General features: G+C 39.0%; 1 protein-coding gene across 5 annotated transcripts in view; it reads right to left on the bottom strand.

Moving 5' to 3' along the window:
* Nucleotides 1-19,891, bottom strand: part of tenm2a (teneurin transmembrane protein 2a) — a 300,779-nt gene that overhangs the window by 21,760 nt on the left and 259,128 nt on the right. For all 5 annotated transcript variants that reach the window (XM_079892536.1, XM_079892537.1, XM_079892538.1 and 2 more), the window contains 6 exons: nucleotides 14,122-14,327; nucleotides 13,666-13,861; nucleotides 12,330-12,431; nucleotides 9,387-9,581; nucleotides 5,356-5,556; nucleotides 5,040-5,225 (listed from right to left, as the gene is read on the bottom strand). In XM_079892536.1, coding sequence (XP_079748662.1) covers nucleotides 5,040-5,225; nucleotides 5,356-5,556; nucleotides 9,387-9,581; nucleotides 12,330-12,431; nucleotides 13,666-13,861; nucleotides 14,122-14,327 — 1,086 coding nt within the window. The remainder of the gene's footprint in view (nucleotides 1-5,039; nucleotides 5,226-5,355; nucleotides 5,557-9,386; nucleotides 9,582-12,329; nucleotides 12,432-13,665; nucleotides 13,862-14,121; nucleotides 14,328-19,891) is intronic.

The following is a 19,891-nucleotide window of genomic DNA, read 5'->3' as shown; positions in this document are numbered from 1 at the left end:
TCCATGCTGTGACCCCACACTGTGTCATCAGAAACCATTGCTGGTGTCTCGGAGTTTAATCTCCAACAGTTAACACTTCTGTTAGCGTGTCACAGCCTCCGCTTATGGTTACCCTGGAAACACAGCCTTTTGGAAGGAGCCAGTTTCCTTCATCACAAGGCTATATAGTATTAGGCAGCTGACCTAGCACAGGTGACACTTCAGATGATTTGTGATGAGGGAAAAAGAAATGGCCTTAATCAGAGGAGTGTGAAAACCCAGCATGCACTGGGATGCATCAACCATTGTAACTCAAATCAAATGTTGCTTTAATTAATGTAATTTTCAATGTCTGGGGTCCTTGAGATGCCACATTAACAGCCTGCTATGCATCGATTGTCACGCAATATTGAGCTGAGAGAAAAGTCACTTAGCAATGATTGCCTTTTAAATGGAGCTGCCATTTTAAGCAGCCAAATACTTATGAAACACCAGAACAGTAAAATCTATGGTGACCATTGATCTTCCTCATTGAGCAGCACTGAGTAGGGTCCCTCTTTCATGCCAAAGGCCAGTCGATTCTCAGCACACTAACTAGAATAAAGTGGGGTTTCACAAACTATTAAGCTATCTGGCTAAAGTAATGTGGGTTGACTCTATTGTAATCTACTTAAAAAGGAGCTGAGATTGCCTTGAGTTATGGGTCAGCGCACACGGTATGAGAGAGATACGCAAAGGTGAGATTGGGAAAGAAGCACACTGCATAGCAACATTTAGCCACTGATGGATGGAGATATGGATAGAAAGAGACAGATGTATTGGTGGAAAGGAAAAAATGGAAAAAAAGGAAAGAAAGAAAGAAAGAAAGGAAGGAAGGAAGAAAGAGTAAAGTAATGAAGGAAAAAAGAAAGGAAGAAAGAAAGCGTAAAATAAGTCATGAAGAAAGAAAGAAAGAAAGAAAGATAGAAAGAAAGAAAGAAAGAAAGAAAGAAAGAAAGAAAGAAAGATAGAAAGAAAGAAAGAAAGAAAGAAAGAAAGAAAGAAAGAAAGAAAGAAAGAAAGAAAGAAAGAAAGAAAGAAGGATGGAATGAAAGGCAGGAAGGAAGGAGAAATAAATGTCTTAAAGGATGGGATTTTGAGGAGGAGAAAGAATGTGTGGAAGATAAATCTAGTCCTCCTCCTAAACCGGCACCTGTCCACTGGCCTGCAGCCCTCTCGCCTTTAAAGGTCATAAAATAAAGGTTACATTCATAAATCCTCCAAATTCGCCTTAGGAAGAGACCGATAAAGTCCCACAGGGAGTGAGCACCTACTGTATTAAATGGCCTCTGTCTAGGTTTTCCTCACCTATACTGTTTCATGTACTACTACAAAGTCAAATAACACCCTGAATTTCAACATAGGCATAGCGAGGAGCTGAAAATTCTCACTCAAATGGCTTCTGAACTTTAGCAGAAGGGGATAATGCCATTCCTTAAAAGGAAATCCACCAAACAGATGTGCAGTTGGGAAGCTGGGATGCATTTGTCTTGTATGCTTATTTACCCAGGGTGGGTGTGGTTTCCACTCATGAGCCAATCATGCATTTGATCAAGTGTAACTCACATCCACTCAGGAAACTCTAGCATACAAAGTCAATGCCATTTCAGCCAATTAGAGATGTGCATTTAAATCGAGTAACTATTATCACTAGCTCTTGTTCTAGACTCGCTCCTATGATGCATGAGCATTCAGGTGATCACTGTGGGCCCTGCAGTTAAACTCTTTATTATCCTACACTCCCTGCAAACACACCGTACTCTCCCTTCTAAGGAAAGCACACACACTCCTGCCCCTCCATTAGTATTCATCCTATGAGTTGGAACTCATGCAGGCACCGAGACAAAGTCATTACCATGCCTCCTGTGGTCCTGCACCCTTTGTGCCGAAATATGTGCAGTAAAAACGTTGCTTGCTGTTCCTGACCCACTCTGCACCAACGGCTTATATTCACATTTACCTTAGGATCCACTCCCTCCCGATCCCTTTCCTCGCAATATCTGCATCCCTCAGGTACAGCAAAATCTATGTGATCTACTTTGTCTCCACTTTGCAGTTTCCTCTAATTTAGCTCTTTTGTCTGAGGTGGACTTGATGGAAGTAGAGAGTAGGATGACTGCCTCCTACATCTCTGTTCTGTGCAAACATAAAGCCAGACTCAAACAGACTGCTAAGAGCTGGTGAGCACTACTCTACCTCCAGTAGAAACTGCAGTGTACTTAAAAGCAGGCATTCCCATTTTGCTTGGAGTCATGTAGTTGGCCCAGCCTTTAACTCTGCTCCTTCAGCAGTTGAAGAGAATGGGGGTGGTGTACTGTAGTGGTTACAGCTCAAGTTTATTAACTGGAGTTTGCCGGTTCCATCCGCCACAAGAAGCCATCACTATTGTGCTCTTGACCAAGGCACTTAACCTCATGTTGCTCCAGGGAGACTGTTCCTTTAATACGTTTTGGCACCATTCTATGAATTTCTTCAAAGATGCAAAAACTAATGCCTACAAAAAGAAAGTCTTTGAGGTTAATGCAATTGCTTGGTCAACGCATTGCAAGAGTGTGGTCCTGTTGTGCATAGGATTCTCGTATTACTGTGGTGATAACAAAGCTCAGTACTTAAGGGAGCAATAGAGTTCAATTTAAATGTCATTAAACTCTATTGGTTCTTTTCAATTAAATATTTAAAATTTGTTACAAGATCTATTTACTCTGCAAGATTGTCTTCAAACCTTTGCTCCGCTACAGACCTGACAGACTGACTGGCTGTGACATCATGGCAATGTCTTGGCTCATGAATATAAGGTTGTGCTTAAATTAAAAGATAATCTTATAGGACCATCTAATCACCAAATTAACATTCATAAGTCAAACCTTTCCCGCGGTAGGATTTGTAAAGTCGATGATGATTTGGTGTAGCGGAGGTAAGCAAAGAGGTGCTGTACAGATAAACCTCTATTCCATGCATTCAAGAGGTGCCTGCTCGAGTGGAACCAGTTGCACTGGCATTGAGATTTAATATTATGTCATATATTGTTCTTTGACTCAAGCAACAACTTGAACAAAGTTACTCCAGCAGGATTATCTCTGTAATAACTGTAAGATGTGGTCAATATTTTGGATTAATAAACATCAATAAAATGTTAAGTTCTGAAGGACTGACAAGCCATTGCTCTTTCCAAGTAGATCAGACAGATTGGACAGTTTCCGTAGATCAGTTAATGCTGTTGGAGAGGGTCATTTCAAAAGCAACAAAGTGCAAAACAGATGATTAGAGCTATACTATCATCAACTGACAACACGAATATAAACACACACGCTGAAGAACACAGACTAGCACTATGAACCTACTCGACACAACATTCTACTCCACCACGGCTACTCTACAAACAGAAGCACACAGTCGCTATGCAGCCAAGCTATCAGAGGCGGAGGGGTTGCTCACAACCAGACTAAAGTTCAGCTAGCACTAGTCACAGTACGACGAGGTACAATACCTTCAATACTCCCATCCCAAAAGTCTGCATCAGAGAGGACATTCAGAGAGAACAAAAATGCATCAAAACAAGAAGACAAATGAATACATGTGTTTGCTGCATTTGAATCAGTTAAAAACAGAAGAATTCTAAGAAATAAAAATGGAAACTGAAGATGGAAGCACAAGTGTTTTTTAGCCTACAGAAAGAGTTTGGAGACGATAAACAGACTTCCTGTCATGGTGTACAATGGGGAGAAGGATTAAAGGCAGTGCACTTTCAGTCTTTGTCAGATCATCTTTGGAGTGACACACAAACATGCACACACACGCCCACAGAAGATGATAGAAAGGAAAAGGAAAATTTGAGTCTATTTTTGAAAGAGAGAAGTCAAGGCAAAAAGAGGTGTGACTTATCAAGGTGAAGACGCCTCTCCCTTCAATCAGCCGCAGCTATTCCGCAAGGACTGTTCATTACCCAGCAGCCCACTCATCTGCTGTTTGAGGCATGATCAAACACAACTAAATCTGTTCTAAGTCCAACACCAGACAGAGGAACAGTCTAATTATCCTCAATAACTACCACACACTATTGCACCTGAGCACAGCCATCATTGATCTTTCCTACACCTATTGACTCTGCTGTACCTGATTTCTCCTTGGTGTGTCTTATGCCCTATTTACAACTCATATAAACTTATGGTAATGTGATTACATAGAGATTTAAAGGGAAGATTTTTAGTTTGCTATTCTCCACTATTCTCTAAAAGCTTAAAACTTCTTCTCCAGAGATTTGGGCCCTGACTCTAATGACGCACTTGATTTGTACTTGCGGTCCTGCAATGACTGTCACTTGTGTCTGTGGTTTTCATAAGACTGTAGGGCAGGGGTGTTTGATCCAGCTCCTGGAGGGCAATGTTCCTACAGAGTTTTAGACAACCCCTGGCATAGGGTGTCCTATTTAAAAAAAAGAAAAAAAAAGAAGTTTTTTTGATCTAGATGGGTGCTCACAAACGCCTGCTTTTGTAGCCGCTACAGCATGTGCCCTCTATGCATGTCACCAATGTGAAGACTCTGAGGAGGACCACAAGCATTTTGAGCAGAATTTGGGAAAGGGAAAGGTTTTATAATGATGTACTCTATACCCCATCCTGATGGATCAATTTTTCCTGGAGTTCTCCTAAATCCCTGAGCTGCATGTGAACAGGTCATGTTCCTAGATCAACATCCTTTGCTGGTCCTGGTGAAGGAATTTCCCAAATGATAATCTGTGCCTAAAATGAGAGAGCAATGATAACACTGTTCTAGACCCTAACTTTAGTTCTAACCCCTTTTTCTTGAAATCTAACTGGTTGATACGAATTTTGCCCCAGGACCAACAATGATGATCCAAAAACAGGAGCCTCTTGTGTTAAGCTTCAAGGACAGATAAGAGGAAGGTCTCTATATAATGTTTATGAGAACAGTATAAGCAGAGCATGTGACATCTTTTGCAATGGTGAGTGTAGGGAGCAGGAAAAGGTCACAGTCTGGGTCAGGGGTGGGCATATGCCTACCGATGGTGCAGTGTTCTCCATTCCAGCCCTGCTCACACTCGCACTTCCCATCCTTACAGGTGCCGTGCTTCACGCAAAGTGGATTGCACACACGCTGGTCACAAGCCGCACCCGTCCAGCCCTCCTCACAGCGGCACGAGCCACCCATGCATACGCCGTGTGTCCCGCAGTCAACCGAGCAAACCTCTGAGGAAAGAAGAATAGAGCAGTATTGCCACAATTTACATATCATACATTAGAAATCAGGAATAATGAAATGAAAGGTTATGCTAAAACATTTGTATTACAGAGGGTACAATCAAACATGCAGACTGACCAACAGAGCAATCAGGGCCCATCCAATTGGGGTCACAGCTGCAGACGCCTGTGTCTGGAATAAAAGCACCGTGACCGTGGCACTGATCTGGGCATTGTGCTCTGGGCAACTCACAGCTGGGTCCGCCCCAGCCTGGTTTACAGTGGCACTCTCCGTTCACACAGATGCCATTATTTGAGCAGGTTGGATCCAAGCAGTCAACTGCGTACAACATGTGAGAGTCATGAATGAGAATTCATCTGTCATAAATATTAAAGACCCTATGATATTGGTTTATAAACTTAGTTTACTCTTCTGCATTGACACAATTTCTATTGAAAAAGGAATATTGAAGGACATAGAAGGGTTGTTAAAGGCCAAGCCTTTAGTTTGTGTCAACCACGATCATGAATTTGCTAATTGCTATTTTTAGTTAATACTGGTATTAGCTGAGGGACATTGTTTATTCTAGACATCATATAATTGTAGAAAATGATAAAGTGAAATTTGAGTCATATAGGAAAGACTGTACATTTTAAATTAATTTATGCGTTAAAATATACATTTTGACTTTTAGGGATACATTAGTTAGTAAACTATCCTAAAAATTAGTAGATGTGAACTAAAAGCCACACAACTACATGTTTAATAATCAAAGTCCTATTTACTAATTTTTTTTATACTTAATTATTTATTAGACCAAATCACTATATCCATAAGTCTTACTGTATATCTTTAGATGCTGAGAACATAAACATACAAAGAAAAGAAAAAAGCAATCACATAATGCAGGAGTTAAAGGGAAAAAAAAGTCAAATCTTTTGACTGAAAATTTTTCCTCGGCCAAACCCCATTTCACAGCCTGTCACACACTCAGTTTGAGAGCAGTTTTTTCTTCTTCTTGTAATTAGGAGTATAGTGAGTACATGCTTTACCTTCACAAATGAAATACTCAAAGATAATTAGCATTTAAAAAAGGCCATTTTGAACTGCGTTTCTATTATTTACACACTTTATGAAATTTCAATGTTTTCAATCTAATGCTTGTACAACACTTATCTCTTTGTGATGTAGACATACAAATAATTAACTATTTGCATAACTTTAACACAAGTTTTTATTTCTCAAATAATAAAAGCCAAACAGAGCTTTTGCCAAAAAGTGAGCTAATATCACAAACTATACATAATAGAATATCTGTTTTTAACCTACCCATTTAGCATTATAAATAAATAATATAATGTTTTTATTTGATTTTAATATCTATGTTGATTATATGAAACGTGAACAGCATGAGTATGATAGGATCATTAGATGCGCAATATATCAGGAGACATATGGAGGGGGTCAGACATGATAAATATATATATATAGATAGATAGATAGATATAGATATAGATATATAGATCTAAATATATATAGATAGATAGAAAGCTTGAAATGTCTACTTTTAAGCAAAACAATTCAAAACGACTACTCTCTGATGTAGGCTAATCCGTATAAAATGTGCATTTCTCTCTATAGGCGCGTTCACTACATTTGGGCATTTTTGTGTAATTATATTTATTAAATGTGTAGAATACTTTCCAAACCGTTACACATAGTATTATAAATTCAGACATTCATGATATAAAAAAATAAACGTATTAGAATAACTTTTAAAATGGAGTGAACACAGAGCAGTTTTTCCGTGGGCGGGAATGGAAAACCAAGAGTGGAGTGATTACAGAACGCTTAAGCCCAATTTATACTTCTGCGTCGAACTTACGCCGTAGCTACGTCGTAGGCTGTGTGTAGCGCGCGTACTCTTCGGCGTACCCTGACGTGCACCTCTCCAAAAATGTAACAATGCGTCAACAACGCGGACAACGACACAGAAGTATAAATGAAAACCAACGCGTTGCCTACAGCGTAGAGGCTCCGGCGTAGGTCCGACGCAGAAGTATAAATCAGCCTTTAGAGTGCAGAGAGGAACGTGCTTTCACTCCACTCCAGGCTTTGATCACATCCACCTCAGCAGGGTGAATACACCTCATCTTTCCTTAATTTAAGAGAAATGTAAGCATATTTACGGCCTTAAAATTATGAAAGGTGAATTTAAGACATAAGGACAGTTGGGAACCCTGCAATTGACGGAAATCCGTCGTAGACTCGATGCAATTAACGGAAATCTATCGTAACGACGGAGAACTTTAATCCCTGCACTTATAAATAGGTTTGGAAGTATCCACAAGTACATACTACAACTTTCACCTAAGCATGAAAACTCAATATACTACACCCTAAGTGTGAGTAGCAGTTTCCTGTCTAGAGGCTTTCACACTCACCTCTCAAACCCTCTCTCTCCCTGTCTCAGCATCTCTGTCTGTCTTCCTTCCTCTCCCTTCCTCTTTTTTTTTTTTGACTTTGACCCTGTCTCTCGCATGTTTCATCCAAGGTGCCTCAAAAAATTGATATCGACTGCTGAAAGAAAGAGATCTGGCCATGAAAAGTGCTAGAAAGCCATTTGAGAAATTACCCGGCCCTGTGGTGCCCTGCGTGACACCCCTGTCTCAGCCCCCCTCAACTGACAGAAGTGCCGCTCTTTCCCCTCTCGCGCATAAAGCCATTCACGCCAAATGTTGATGCTGCAGAAACTGCACATCACGACTATCGATTTATATGTCACCAGCACTTCAGGTAAATTGTTTGAGTGACTCTGCTGTGATGAATATCTGATTTGAAAATCTTAGAATGGCTGACCTAAAGTGCTGACCTTGTGATCTGCAATACCTCAAGATCCAAGTGCTCCACTAAAAAAACTCTTTTTACACACACACACACACACACACACACACACACACACACACACACACACACACACACACACACACACACACACACACACACACACACACACACACATTTGTTTTTCTGTTATGGTGGGAACTTTCCATTGATATTCTATTGTTTATTTTCTCTTAGTAATGATATTTTCTATCCCCTAAACCTAACCTTGATTGACAATTTTCATTTAGATATTATTAATATGTGTGTTTTTAAGTGATTTTTTTCTTGGTAACAGTTAATGTCTCTGTGTACACAAACCTTGACTGACAAACATATTACTATCCCAAAAATGTACATTTTGTCATTATTTGTGTTGCTTTTTTTGAAGCTTGATAGCCCCTTGTTGACTATGCTTTTATTTTATTGAAAAGAGTGGGATGAACATTCTTCTAAATATTTCAGTTTGTGTTACACAGGATTGGAATGACATGAGAGTGAGTAAACAATGACAGAATTTTCATTTTTAGGTGAACTATTCATTTAAATATCTTCAATCCCTCTCTAAACATTTTAATATGGGGACTTGATGCCAGACTTTCAAAAATTAATTAGAGATTTGGAGAATGAGAATCAGAAAGAATTAATATGCAAGGCTTTTGTTGTTCTATTTATTTGTTTGTTTAGCTGCCATCGCTGTCTCTCTGTAATGAGCAGACTTTCTGTTTTCCATCAACTCTGCTTTCCATCAACCTATTTCTATGTTTGTTAGCTGTTTTCATCCGAGTCTTCTTATACATCATCTTTATTCTTCTGTCTCTGTCTTTTTCTTTCTCTTCCCTTTCCATTTTTAGACTCCTGGGAGGCTGGGAATCTTCTCGTTTTCTTCTCTATCTTATTGCCAGTCACTGTCTTACTCAAGAGCCACTGAGCTTTACAGATAACAAAAAAATGAATCAAAACCAAAGCTATTGTTCTCAACATCTAGATCAATATTTCACAGCCTTTACTCATATCTGAGAAGTGTTTTTGCTGGAGCCTATTAGGCCCTACCAGAGAATCTAGGGAAACAGCCAAAGACGACTGTTTAAATATGCTAGAATGTGTGTTTCCCATTTTAAAATAGAAAAAAAGCTCATACAGGTTTGGAACAACTTGAGCATGAGTAAATGATGGCAGAATTTTCATTTTTGTGTGAACTATCACTTTAAGGCCATTGACAATGAAACAATGTCTACAGAAAGCAACACACACACACACACACACACACACACACACACACTTACCCTCAGCGCAATTATCTCCTTTGTAGCCAAGAGTACAAACACATGTGCCCTCTGTGCACGTGCCGTGACCACCACACTGGGGGTCGATGCACTGGCTGATGGGAACATCGCATTCCGGACCCTTCCATCCGCTATAGCAGATACATGATCCCTTGTCATACTGCCCATTTCCACTGCAGAGGACCGGGCATGCCGCTTGGAGAAATAAACAGAAAGAGAACAAGTAATGATTTGATATGAGTGACGTCTGATGTTTTCTTATTCATGTTTTGTCTCTAAATACATATTGAATAGCATGACAGACAAATGAGACCGCTTCGGGAGAGATATTTTTTACAAAAGAATCTGTATAAGTTTACAAAGAGATTGAGAAACAGGCTGGCAGTTGTGTCAAAGAATGGTGTAATATAGGGAATTAGAACATGGGAGGACAGAATCCATATCTGATAACAATGGGCTCAGAAAAGTCTCACACTGAGGACATATGATGTAAAATATAGGCATCAAATTTCAAGTACAATCAGTTTGGTGGATTTCTTGGTGGTATTCTCTTATTGTGACTTTTGAAATTATGATTGAGATTTCTTTATTTAGCTTTTATCCAAAATAACTTACAAATTAGATAAAAACAAGTTATTTATCAAAAAAAGAGCCAACAAGATTACATATTCGTACATATTCATACAGTTTTATGGTATTCATGGTACTTCAAGGTTTACTCCAAAAAGAAAAACATGGTAATACGTGGTACATGTTCTAAAACATAATATTACCATTGTGCATATAAACATAATGTAATGGTGCATGTCCAAAAACATGGTAATAACATTAAACGTGTCCTAAAAACACAATATCACCATGGTGCATGTTCCCAGTGTTGGGGAGTAACTAGTTACATGTAACAGCATTATATAAATTACAAAATAAATGTAACTGTAACTAGCCTGGGTTTCCCCATGCTGCCTTGCTCGCAGCGCAATTTTATTCACGCTGCTAGGCAGCCTGGATACCATGGACCAGATTATCCCCTCAAAAAGGGAACCAATCACAGAACGGGGAGGGAGCAGCAAGACGATGACGACGTCTATGCGACACACCGAAGCAGTTTGTTTATATCTATGGATCCAACATGGCATCAGACGCGAAGTTACCTTTCGATGCAGCCTTAGATAGTGTTCTAAGTAGTTTAGAACGCAAGTTTATTTCGTCTTCTTCCTCGTTGAATTTCTGTCGCTCTACATACGTCATCTGGTATAATTGAAACGATTGGCTATGAGGTACGTACAGGCGCGTTTGATAGACATTCGTAGCGCCCAATAAACGGCTCTGGGCATTCGTAAACCACGCCTCAAATACGAGAAAATTAAAATGTGGTTCCCAGACCACGTCTCAATGAGACGAGGTCTGACGTTAGCCAGGCTAAACTGTAACTGTAATTCTTGACTTTTAGACTACATTACCCACTAGCACCCTGTCTGTGAGAAGATGTCAATTAAGCAGCCAGCAGTCTAGAAATACTTCCTAAGGTGATTTCAGTAATGAGAGAGTCTCAAGGCTCTGTGCATTGTAAATATATTAATGTGTACACACACACGCACACAGCTGTGATCGGTTGGAGAAAACTGTAATGAAAAAAAAAAATGTAATTTAACATTGTGGTAACAAAACTATTAATCATGAGCTTCCCAGGTGAACAATAGAAGATATTGGGCTGTATGAACTGCCATTCATCATCCTTATGCCTTGGAGGGGGAGAGAGAGGGAGAGAGAGAGAGAGAGAGAGAGAGAGAGAGAGAGAGAGAGAGAGAGAGAGAGAGAGAGAGAGAGAGAGAGAGAGAGAGAGAGAGAGAGAGAGACCTCCACTAACACACAGATCTCAGTTTCTCAATGAGTCATACAACTAAAGTATGTTCTTAACAGTAAAGTATATAAATACAGTGAGTGTATTGTTAATTTGCACAGCACAAACAGAGGGGGTAATGGGGACTTCCCATTGACATTTGTTGTTCTTAGCTAATTATAATTGCTACAGACTAACTCTTACCTCTTAAACTTTTGGCAGTTTTAGAATTTTTAGAAGATACTCACCTATTTATTAACTTCTGATGATGGTCCATAAATTAAGTTGGGAATTATTTCATCAAATTGGTCCCAAAATGTATAGCTAAGTCAGAAACACACACACACACACGCACACACACACACACACACGCTCATCTAGAAACTATCTGGACTCTTGGGCTATACCCAAAGCTGTTGAGTGTCTAGAGCCATTGGGACATCTGAGATTAACACACATCTTTGATGTGTTCAGCTCTTTGAATCCCACTGCTCCTGCCATACTGGCAACAATTCACTGCTGTTCCCCATCGCATGTGCTCTTCTTTTCTTTATGTCTGTCTGGACCTTAATCTGCATGTTTTTTTTTTTTTTTATTTGCTACTTTTAATATTTTAATTTTAATATTTAATATTTTATTAAATATTAAAAATATTTTATTAAATATGACAAGGAATGACTGATGAAGATGTGAATGGCACAGAGAACCTTCAATGAGTGCAAAACCACTAATCCACAGTTTCAAAGAATAGTTCATCCAAAAATGAAAATGTTGTCATTATTTACTCTTCCTCATGTCGTAAATCCGTATGACTTTCTTCTGTCAAATACTGGTGAGTTTTTGAAGAATTTACCAGTCACTCTTTTCATTGTCTGGGGCTGTCAAACACCAAAATGACAAAAATGCACCATAAAAATAGTCTTATAAAAAATTGTTTTCCAAAGAAGAAAGTCATATGGGTTTGGAACGACATAAGAGTTAGTAAAAGATGACAACATTATCTTTTTTGGGTGAACTATCCTTTTAAACACGAAATTAATGGATCACTCTCTCTCTCTCTCTCTCTCTCTCTCTGTTCAGGGTGTAATTGGAGTGTTTCTTACCTTTCGAGCAGTCCATGCCATGGAACCCTGGGAAACAGTGACATACTCCTGACACACACTCTCCATTACCATGACAGTTACGGGGACACTCTTGCACAGAGTCTGTGAAAAGAATGAAACCTTTCAAAAAAAAAAAAAAAAGAGCCACTTTGATGGTAATGACAGCTGTAACCACCATATACAACTCTCATCTTGTCTTTTCCTCCACTGCATCGTTCCTCTCTCTCTTTCACTCCAGTTCTGAGTGGCGGTCTCTGGTCATTATTGATACAACCCATTCAAACAGCGTCACACGCCATTTCATTAGCCATGAGTATATCACGGCAATGAAAGTAGGCCATATCACAGTAGATTAGCGCAAGGTTAATTGGTGAGACACCACTTATTCGCAGAATTCATGCATGTGAATATTCATAGAACAGAGCCACAAGGTGCTTATCTCATTTCAAGTGGATGATGATATATATTAAATTGTTTAACATTAATAGATTGACATTATTTAATTATTTCACTTTTGCTGGATGGCAAGGACACATCTATAATTCTATACAGACAAAAAACTATTCATATTTTAAAATTAACTGGTCTGTTATTAGACCTCATTTATGAAACAAGCTGAACAAATGTCTGTGTGAATTGTTCTGAATATCTATCTTCGGGCAATTTAGTTTTCTCATTCATTACTTAGTTTTAAACTACCATTTAAAAGACTGGGGTCGGCAAGATTTTTTGAAATGCCTTTTTATACTTTTATAAGACTGCATTTATTTGATCAAAACTACAGTAAAACAGTAATATAGTGGAAATATCATTACAATTTAAAATAACTTAGTTTATTTGAATGTAATTGATTCCTGTGATGACAAAGCTGAATTTTTAACATCAATACTTTAGTCTTCAGGGTCACATGATCCTTCAGAAATCATTCTAATATGATGATTTGGTGATTGAGAAACAATGTAGAAAACACTTGTGCTGCCTAATATTTTTGTGGAATCTGTGCAAATTTTTTTTTTTTTTTTATAAATCATGATTTTTTAATGAATAGGAAATTCAGAGAATGTCTTTTGTTACTTTTGATCTTAATGTGTCCTTGCTGAATAAACGTATTAAAACTTTTTTGAATGGTACACACAATTAACTTATATATCTTTATGAACATATATGCCTGTTATAAAACACTTTTATATTGAATATTTGATTACATGCTTGCCTATCATCTAAATATACTGTATTTTCCCGTTCTCTATTAACGCGTCTCAGTTGAGAGGTATAGTGCGTGTTTTGAGGAAGCAAATGTATAATGTCGAGTTTAACCCGTGTGTGAGTAACTGACCCAGAACAGCTGTGCTAAAGGAGACAGATTCCTTCTCCTTGCCGTCGTTGTAGAAAGCCAGGTGCCACGTGCCGGGGTCCAGATACTGCACAAACACGGCCTCGTTCAGAACCACCGTCTGAATGCTGCGTCTCTCGCGGGGCGACTCCACAACGCTCCATTTCTCCTTTCCATCCAAACGCTCCATATAGTCGTACTGCACAGAGGGGAAACACAGAACGAGAGGGGACATTTTTATTTTTGTGATCTCAAGTGATTTGACAGCATTCATACATATCAAACAGTGAAATACTTTTGAAGTCGAGCTCAAGGAAAGATTTTATCTAACACCTGCTGACTTATAAAATGTATTTGCAATGACTGATTGATCCGTTGTTGTGATGAAAGAGTGTTTTTTTTTTTTCCTGAAAGGACTTCACAGAGTGGTCTCTCTGTAAATAGAATGGATATAAACACCTGTGCATGTGACGGCGGCAGCCCTTTGCGAATGTAAACCCCAAACAGTGCATCCTTGCCCAAGGAGATGTTGAACTTGAGGAACTGAGGCTGGCTGAGGTGCATCAGGGATCTCCAGAACACCCCGGGCGACACCTCCTGGGTCACGCGCCTGCCCACCTCCAGGCTGCCCGTATCTATGCTGCTGTTGCGTGTGGCCCAGGGACCTGAGACGGAGAGGAAGGAATAAAACAAAAATCAATCTCTCACCTCGGCTGTGTTGCAACTGCCCCTTGTTTATGGATTCAGAGGCAGTTGCTTTGAAAACAGAAAACAAAGGGAAACCGCACAAATGCGCTTTCTCTCTGGGAGACACTTATCTGATGGAAACTGAAAAACACAAATGCTGCTTCCTGAAGTCTCTTTGACCATAACCTCACTGTATCCACCAAGCACAAATAAAGCCGAGAGCGTATCACGTTAAAAAGCAGAGAGCCCGAGAGAGCGGGAATAGGGGCTTCTTTGTTGAATATCTGAGTGTGTTATTTTTTTTTTTCAAACACAGCTCGCAGAAAAAAAAAGAGGAATAACTTCTAAAGATGAAAAGTTAATGTCCCTTGTAAGAAGCTGAGCTTTATTGGAATTGTCACATGATATCAGCATTTTTTCAAATGTGTGAGGGCTCTACGATTATGAATGACATCTGGTTTTCAGAAAGACCTACACTCTTAAAGTCGACATGAAACAGCGCTCATAAAGTACTTTATTCTCATAATGTGATAGTGAAATAGTATAATCAGTGAAATAAATGTAGCATGGGAATTATGAAAAGATGTCACACTACCAAACATAAAAAAATGTTGTCAGTAAGATTTTTAAAAGGAGTCTCTAATGGCTGCAAAATACAGTAGAACAGTAATATTATTAAATTAAATATGTGAAATATTATTACCATTTAATCTCTTCATCTATTTAATGTATTTAAACTGTAATTTATTCCTGTGATGGCCATTATTCCTGTCTTCAGTGTCACATGATCCTTCAGAAATGATTTCTGAAGGATCATGTGACACTGAATACTGGAATAATGTATATATATATATTCTCCACAAGTGGGTTCATGGGTTGTTGTTTTTCTTTTCTTAGGGTGCTGCAAGGAAATTGAAATTGAAAGTTATAAGTTGATTTTTCACTTATCCCCTACTTCACTTTCTCTCCTCCTATCTTTCTGTCTCTGGTGTTTGTGGACTTTCAGGCCAACAGAGAGATCTCTCCTATAGCGAGAGTTTGTGTATTCTCCACCCTCAGGCTTTGGCTCATACCGCATGTCAACACCACCATCCTGTTTACCAACATAATCACACAAGCTGTTATCCACTTTTCATTTAATGGAAAATCCATGGTTGCTCTCTACCTCTCTGTCTTTTATTCTCTCTATCTCTTGCTCGTAGCTAGCGGCAATGGCCGAGTGTAAATGGAGGTTGCATGCAACAGATTCCCTCTGTCCCTATGGTTGTGATGTTCACACACACACACACACACACACACACACACACACACACACACGAAAAACAGCTCCCCTGTAATCAGGTCAGATCTACACTGGAGACCGTAGCCTTGACAGAGAAAACCTGTGAAAAATGGTGAGGAAATAAAGAACAATGAAAACACAATCAGGACGGAGCAGCCGCAACAGGAGATGAAATAGCCCCCCTCATTAATACAGTAAGAGCACGGACAGAGGAGAAATGGAACTAAAGAAAGGAAAAATAGAGAGCGAGGGAGGCCGGATGAGAATTTCCTTAGGGAAGGAGCGATCAGTCTGCGACTGTGGCTGAAGCAATAGTCCAGCTTTATTTCACAACAAAACACAATAGATCGGTTCCAAAACATAGTGAGCCATGTCACTGACTGCAGGTAGCCTAACATCCTCACTGGAACAGAATGGCATAAGTGACTCATTTGGAATGCTGTACACTGAGTTATACACATCTCTAATAAATAAAAAATATACATGTAAATTTGCATTGCACACAAATAGTCTATTTTAATTATTACTGATCATTTATTTATTTAGCTATATTTTCCAGTATGTCATGAAATGTACAGTATCTATAATCAAAATTTATTTCACTTCGCCTGCCATTTGGGATATATTTTACAGTGCATTCTGGGTCTGATTCCTTAGAATTGGCAAAAAAGAGCAATAGGGGTTATGCGCAACATACTTCCGGGTTCTACGAAACAGATATAACTACTTCCGGTCGTCAGCTACTGAGGTAAACACAGCGTAGGAATGGCGACCTTTTATAGCCGGTGTTTACAGGAGCTACCCATTCTATCCATTTCAGATGTAGCCTACAGCTAACTATCAGTAAGTTAGTTTAGACTTGTATGCTATCATAGTAGTTTAACCTTTTATATTTGCTTGCAGACGATTAAAACAATCAAATGAAGACTGCATTTTATTTTTTTATAAAAAATTTTTTTTCTGATACTTAAGCATTCGTGACATTTTAATTAAAATAGAAATAAGAATTGTATTCTAAAAAAGCGACAAATAAGTTACCTCAGAGATAACCTACCGCTGCAGATGCGTATGGTAGTGCTAACCGGAAATGCTTATACCTGTTTTCCGGTTCGAACGTTGGGCGTTCCGCATAACCCCTATTAAGATTCCTACTTCTTGGAATTGCATAAAACAACATAAAGTAATCCATAATGTGCTTTTATAGACTAGCATTCAAAAGTTGGGGTGAATAAGATTATTATTATTATTATTTATTTAATTTTTTTTGGTAGGCAACCATACTTTTATTCAGGAAGGACATCATCAAAAGTGGTGATAAAGACATTTATAATGTTTCAAAAGATTTTCTTCTTTTGAACTTACATTACAATAAATTACACTGTAAAATATATTAAAGGTAAGACATGAAAATCTGACTCCTGATCAGAAAACATGAAAAGTGGCAATTAACCCAGTAACTTTGTTTTGGTAAGCCTTTCTCTGCAAGCATCGCTCCCCTTCTGATTTATGAAGGTTACCTTTCCAACGTGATGACGCAATGCGTGGCGCGTCGCAGAACAGCACAAGACGAGCAACTGTGGTGTGGAGAAAAATCCTGAAATGTTTTCCTCAAAAAACGTAATTTCTTTTCCACTGAAGAAAGAAAGACATAACCATCTTGGATGGCATTGGGGTGAGTAAATTATCAGGAAATTTTCATTTTGAGGTGAACTAATCCTTTAATCTGCACGTTTCCACCCACGCCGCCGCCATTTGCTTTCGCAAGCGACTAGCAGTAATGTTAAGTTAAGTAGCTAGCAGTAGCAGCTAAACCAGTTCTAACGCAATGGCAAAAGTTCGAGCAGAGCATGCAAACTGTTCTGTCGTTGGCTGCACAGACGAGCACTGAAAACTATTTGACCAAAACAATGTCACAGGTGTCTTATAAAGACCTCAGGGAACTGTGTCAATTTGTGTAAAAGTTTAATTTTACAGTAAATGCAAGTCGATGAGATGAATCAATGTAACTCCACAATTACATACATGTATCCACTAACCATTAAGAAAGGTACAGGACAGGTGCAGTCTAAAAGTTGCAATCTCTTCCCGAGTCTCTCCATACTGGTTATTTCTGAGATTTTGGATGAGTGCGATTATTCGCGTGTTTTGTTATTGCATAAAGGATCGTCAGTCTTCTGAGGCGGGGAGCAGCAGCTCATTTGCATTTAAAGGGACACACACAAAAACTACATCTTGTGAAAATGGCCATTATTATCACCTTTAAAATACAAAACAGTTATTTTAAACAGTAATACTATTTTCTATCAGTTACTTGCAGCATTAGTGAGCAAATGAGACTAAAACGTTAAAAACAAATCTTACTGACTCCAAACTGAAGGGGGTCGCACACCGGACAAGAAGCGCCGCGTCTAGGACAACTCTAGGTATCGCACACTACCGGACGTGCACTTTCTCAGTTTATGGCCAGCAATATTGTTATGTAAGAGGACATTATGGAATTAAGACAATGTCTGTACTTTGTTATGATTGTACTGTACAATTAAATACAATCGTTGCTAAGTCTGTAGTCTGAACACTTTACCTCAGAGCGTCCGTTACCTGAATGAATTGAGAATATCACCTGAAATTCCGATAACATCATCAATTTTCATTCAAGCAGCTGATTTATGTAAATGAATGTAAAACTAAATGTATATTGCAGCACAGGGTGAAGTCAGTAGTATACATTAACTACGATTTGAGACAAATAAATGTATATGTAATATAAAACTATTTAAATGGCGCTCTGTGGCGCGGCAGGATTTTGAACAAGGTCCTGAGCCGTTGCTGGGCGCCGCCGGTGTGTGTACACTCAGAGAGAATAATGTGTTCGAATTTTAAAGATGTGGCGCTGCGCTTCTCGTCCGGTGTGCGACCCCCTTTAGAGTAGAACCTATTTTATTTATTTTTTTAATTATTTTTTATATGTTGGACACAAAAAGCATACACAAATAGTTTCCCATAGAGGCAGCCTAGTAGGTTTCGAATCAGAGCTAACGTAGAGATAGCGCATTTGAATCTGAGTGTCTAAGCACAGCATCAAGTACCATAACAGAATCCAGTCGAGTGCAGAGAGGCCAATCATAAGCTAATGTAGCCAGCAGGCAGAAGCACACACAAATCATTTCACAGATCAGACCAGAGCATCAAATCATCCCGCAGAAGCTCAGATTCGAGCATCTCAACACAATATGCCAGACAATAAGGTAGGATAACAGTTATAGGCCTACACAAAGACGCAGTAGAGGATGAGAGAGAGAGAGAGAAAAAAAGCAACAACAACCACCAGACACAGCAAAATGACAAAACTTATTATGTTATGCTACTGATACAGAGCAATCAGCAAAATCTGCCTGATAGCCTCATTGCAGCTTTGTCTGTGTATGTATGATTAATGAAATCTCACTGTTATGTGGAATACATTATGTTTGTATGTGAGAAAAAGAAAGAGTGAGAGGGAGAGAGAAGTCATATCTGTATGGATGAAATTGAAAGCGACATGCTGAGGAGGTGAGATTGAAGCACTTGAGGTGAAGAGCTGTTTCAAAGCTCACAAACTCACTCTGTTACCTACACACTCAAACAAAAACACAGCAAACTTTCACGCCACATAATCCACAGTAATCACAGAGATAGGTGTGTTCATATGTATCGACTCCGTTTCAAATGCCGCAGAGCTACTTACATTGGCAGCTGCCTTCTTAGACTGCATCTGCAATCTGGAGCACACTAGTAAAGAAGTTACTAAGCTAATGCAGCTATATTATCATGAACAAATTGCACCAAACATGCAAATATTTGGTAAAATAGTCAGTTTTATGTGATGCTGCCTTGATAAAAAGAAGGTAGACTAATTAAGTAGCTTCACTTTGTTGTGTTATGTTGATTTACAATGCTGTCTCTATTGCTGCTCACTAGGTTTTGTAACAGAACATCTCTCTCTCTCTCTCTCTCTCTCTCTCTCTCTCTCTCTCTCTCTCTCTCTCTCTCTCTCTCTCTCTCTCTCTCTCTCTCTCTCTCTCTGTGTGTGTGTATGTGTTTTCAAACATGACTAGCCACTGCCTGCTGTAAAAAAAAAAAAAAAAAAAGCTGTGTTGTCCTTCATACAGAGGTGATGTTGTTTTCTAGGACACTTCCTATGAATCTGTGAGCGTGTGAGATCAAGAAAGAGACAGCCAGAGAGAGCTGGGGAAAAGATATAGGTGAAGCAATGGGTTGTTA

This window comes from Squalius cephalus (assembly GCF_949319135.1).
Source record: "Squalius cephalus genome assembly, chromosome: 14".
NCBI classification, from domain to species: domain Eukaryota; kingdom Metazoa; phylum Chordata; class Actinopteri; order Cypriniformes; family Leuciscidae; genus Squalius; species Squalius cephalus.
This window is presented reverse-complemented; position numbering and strand designations above follow the sequence as displayed.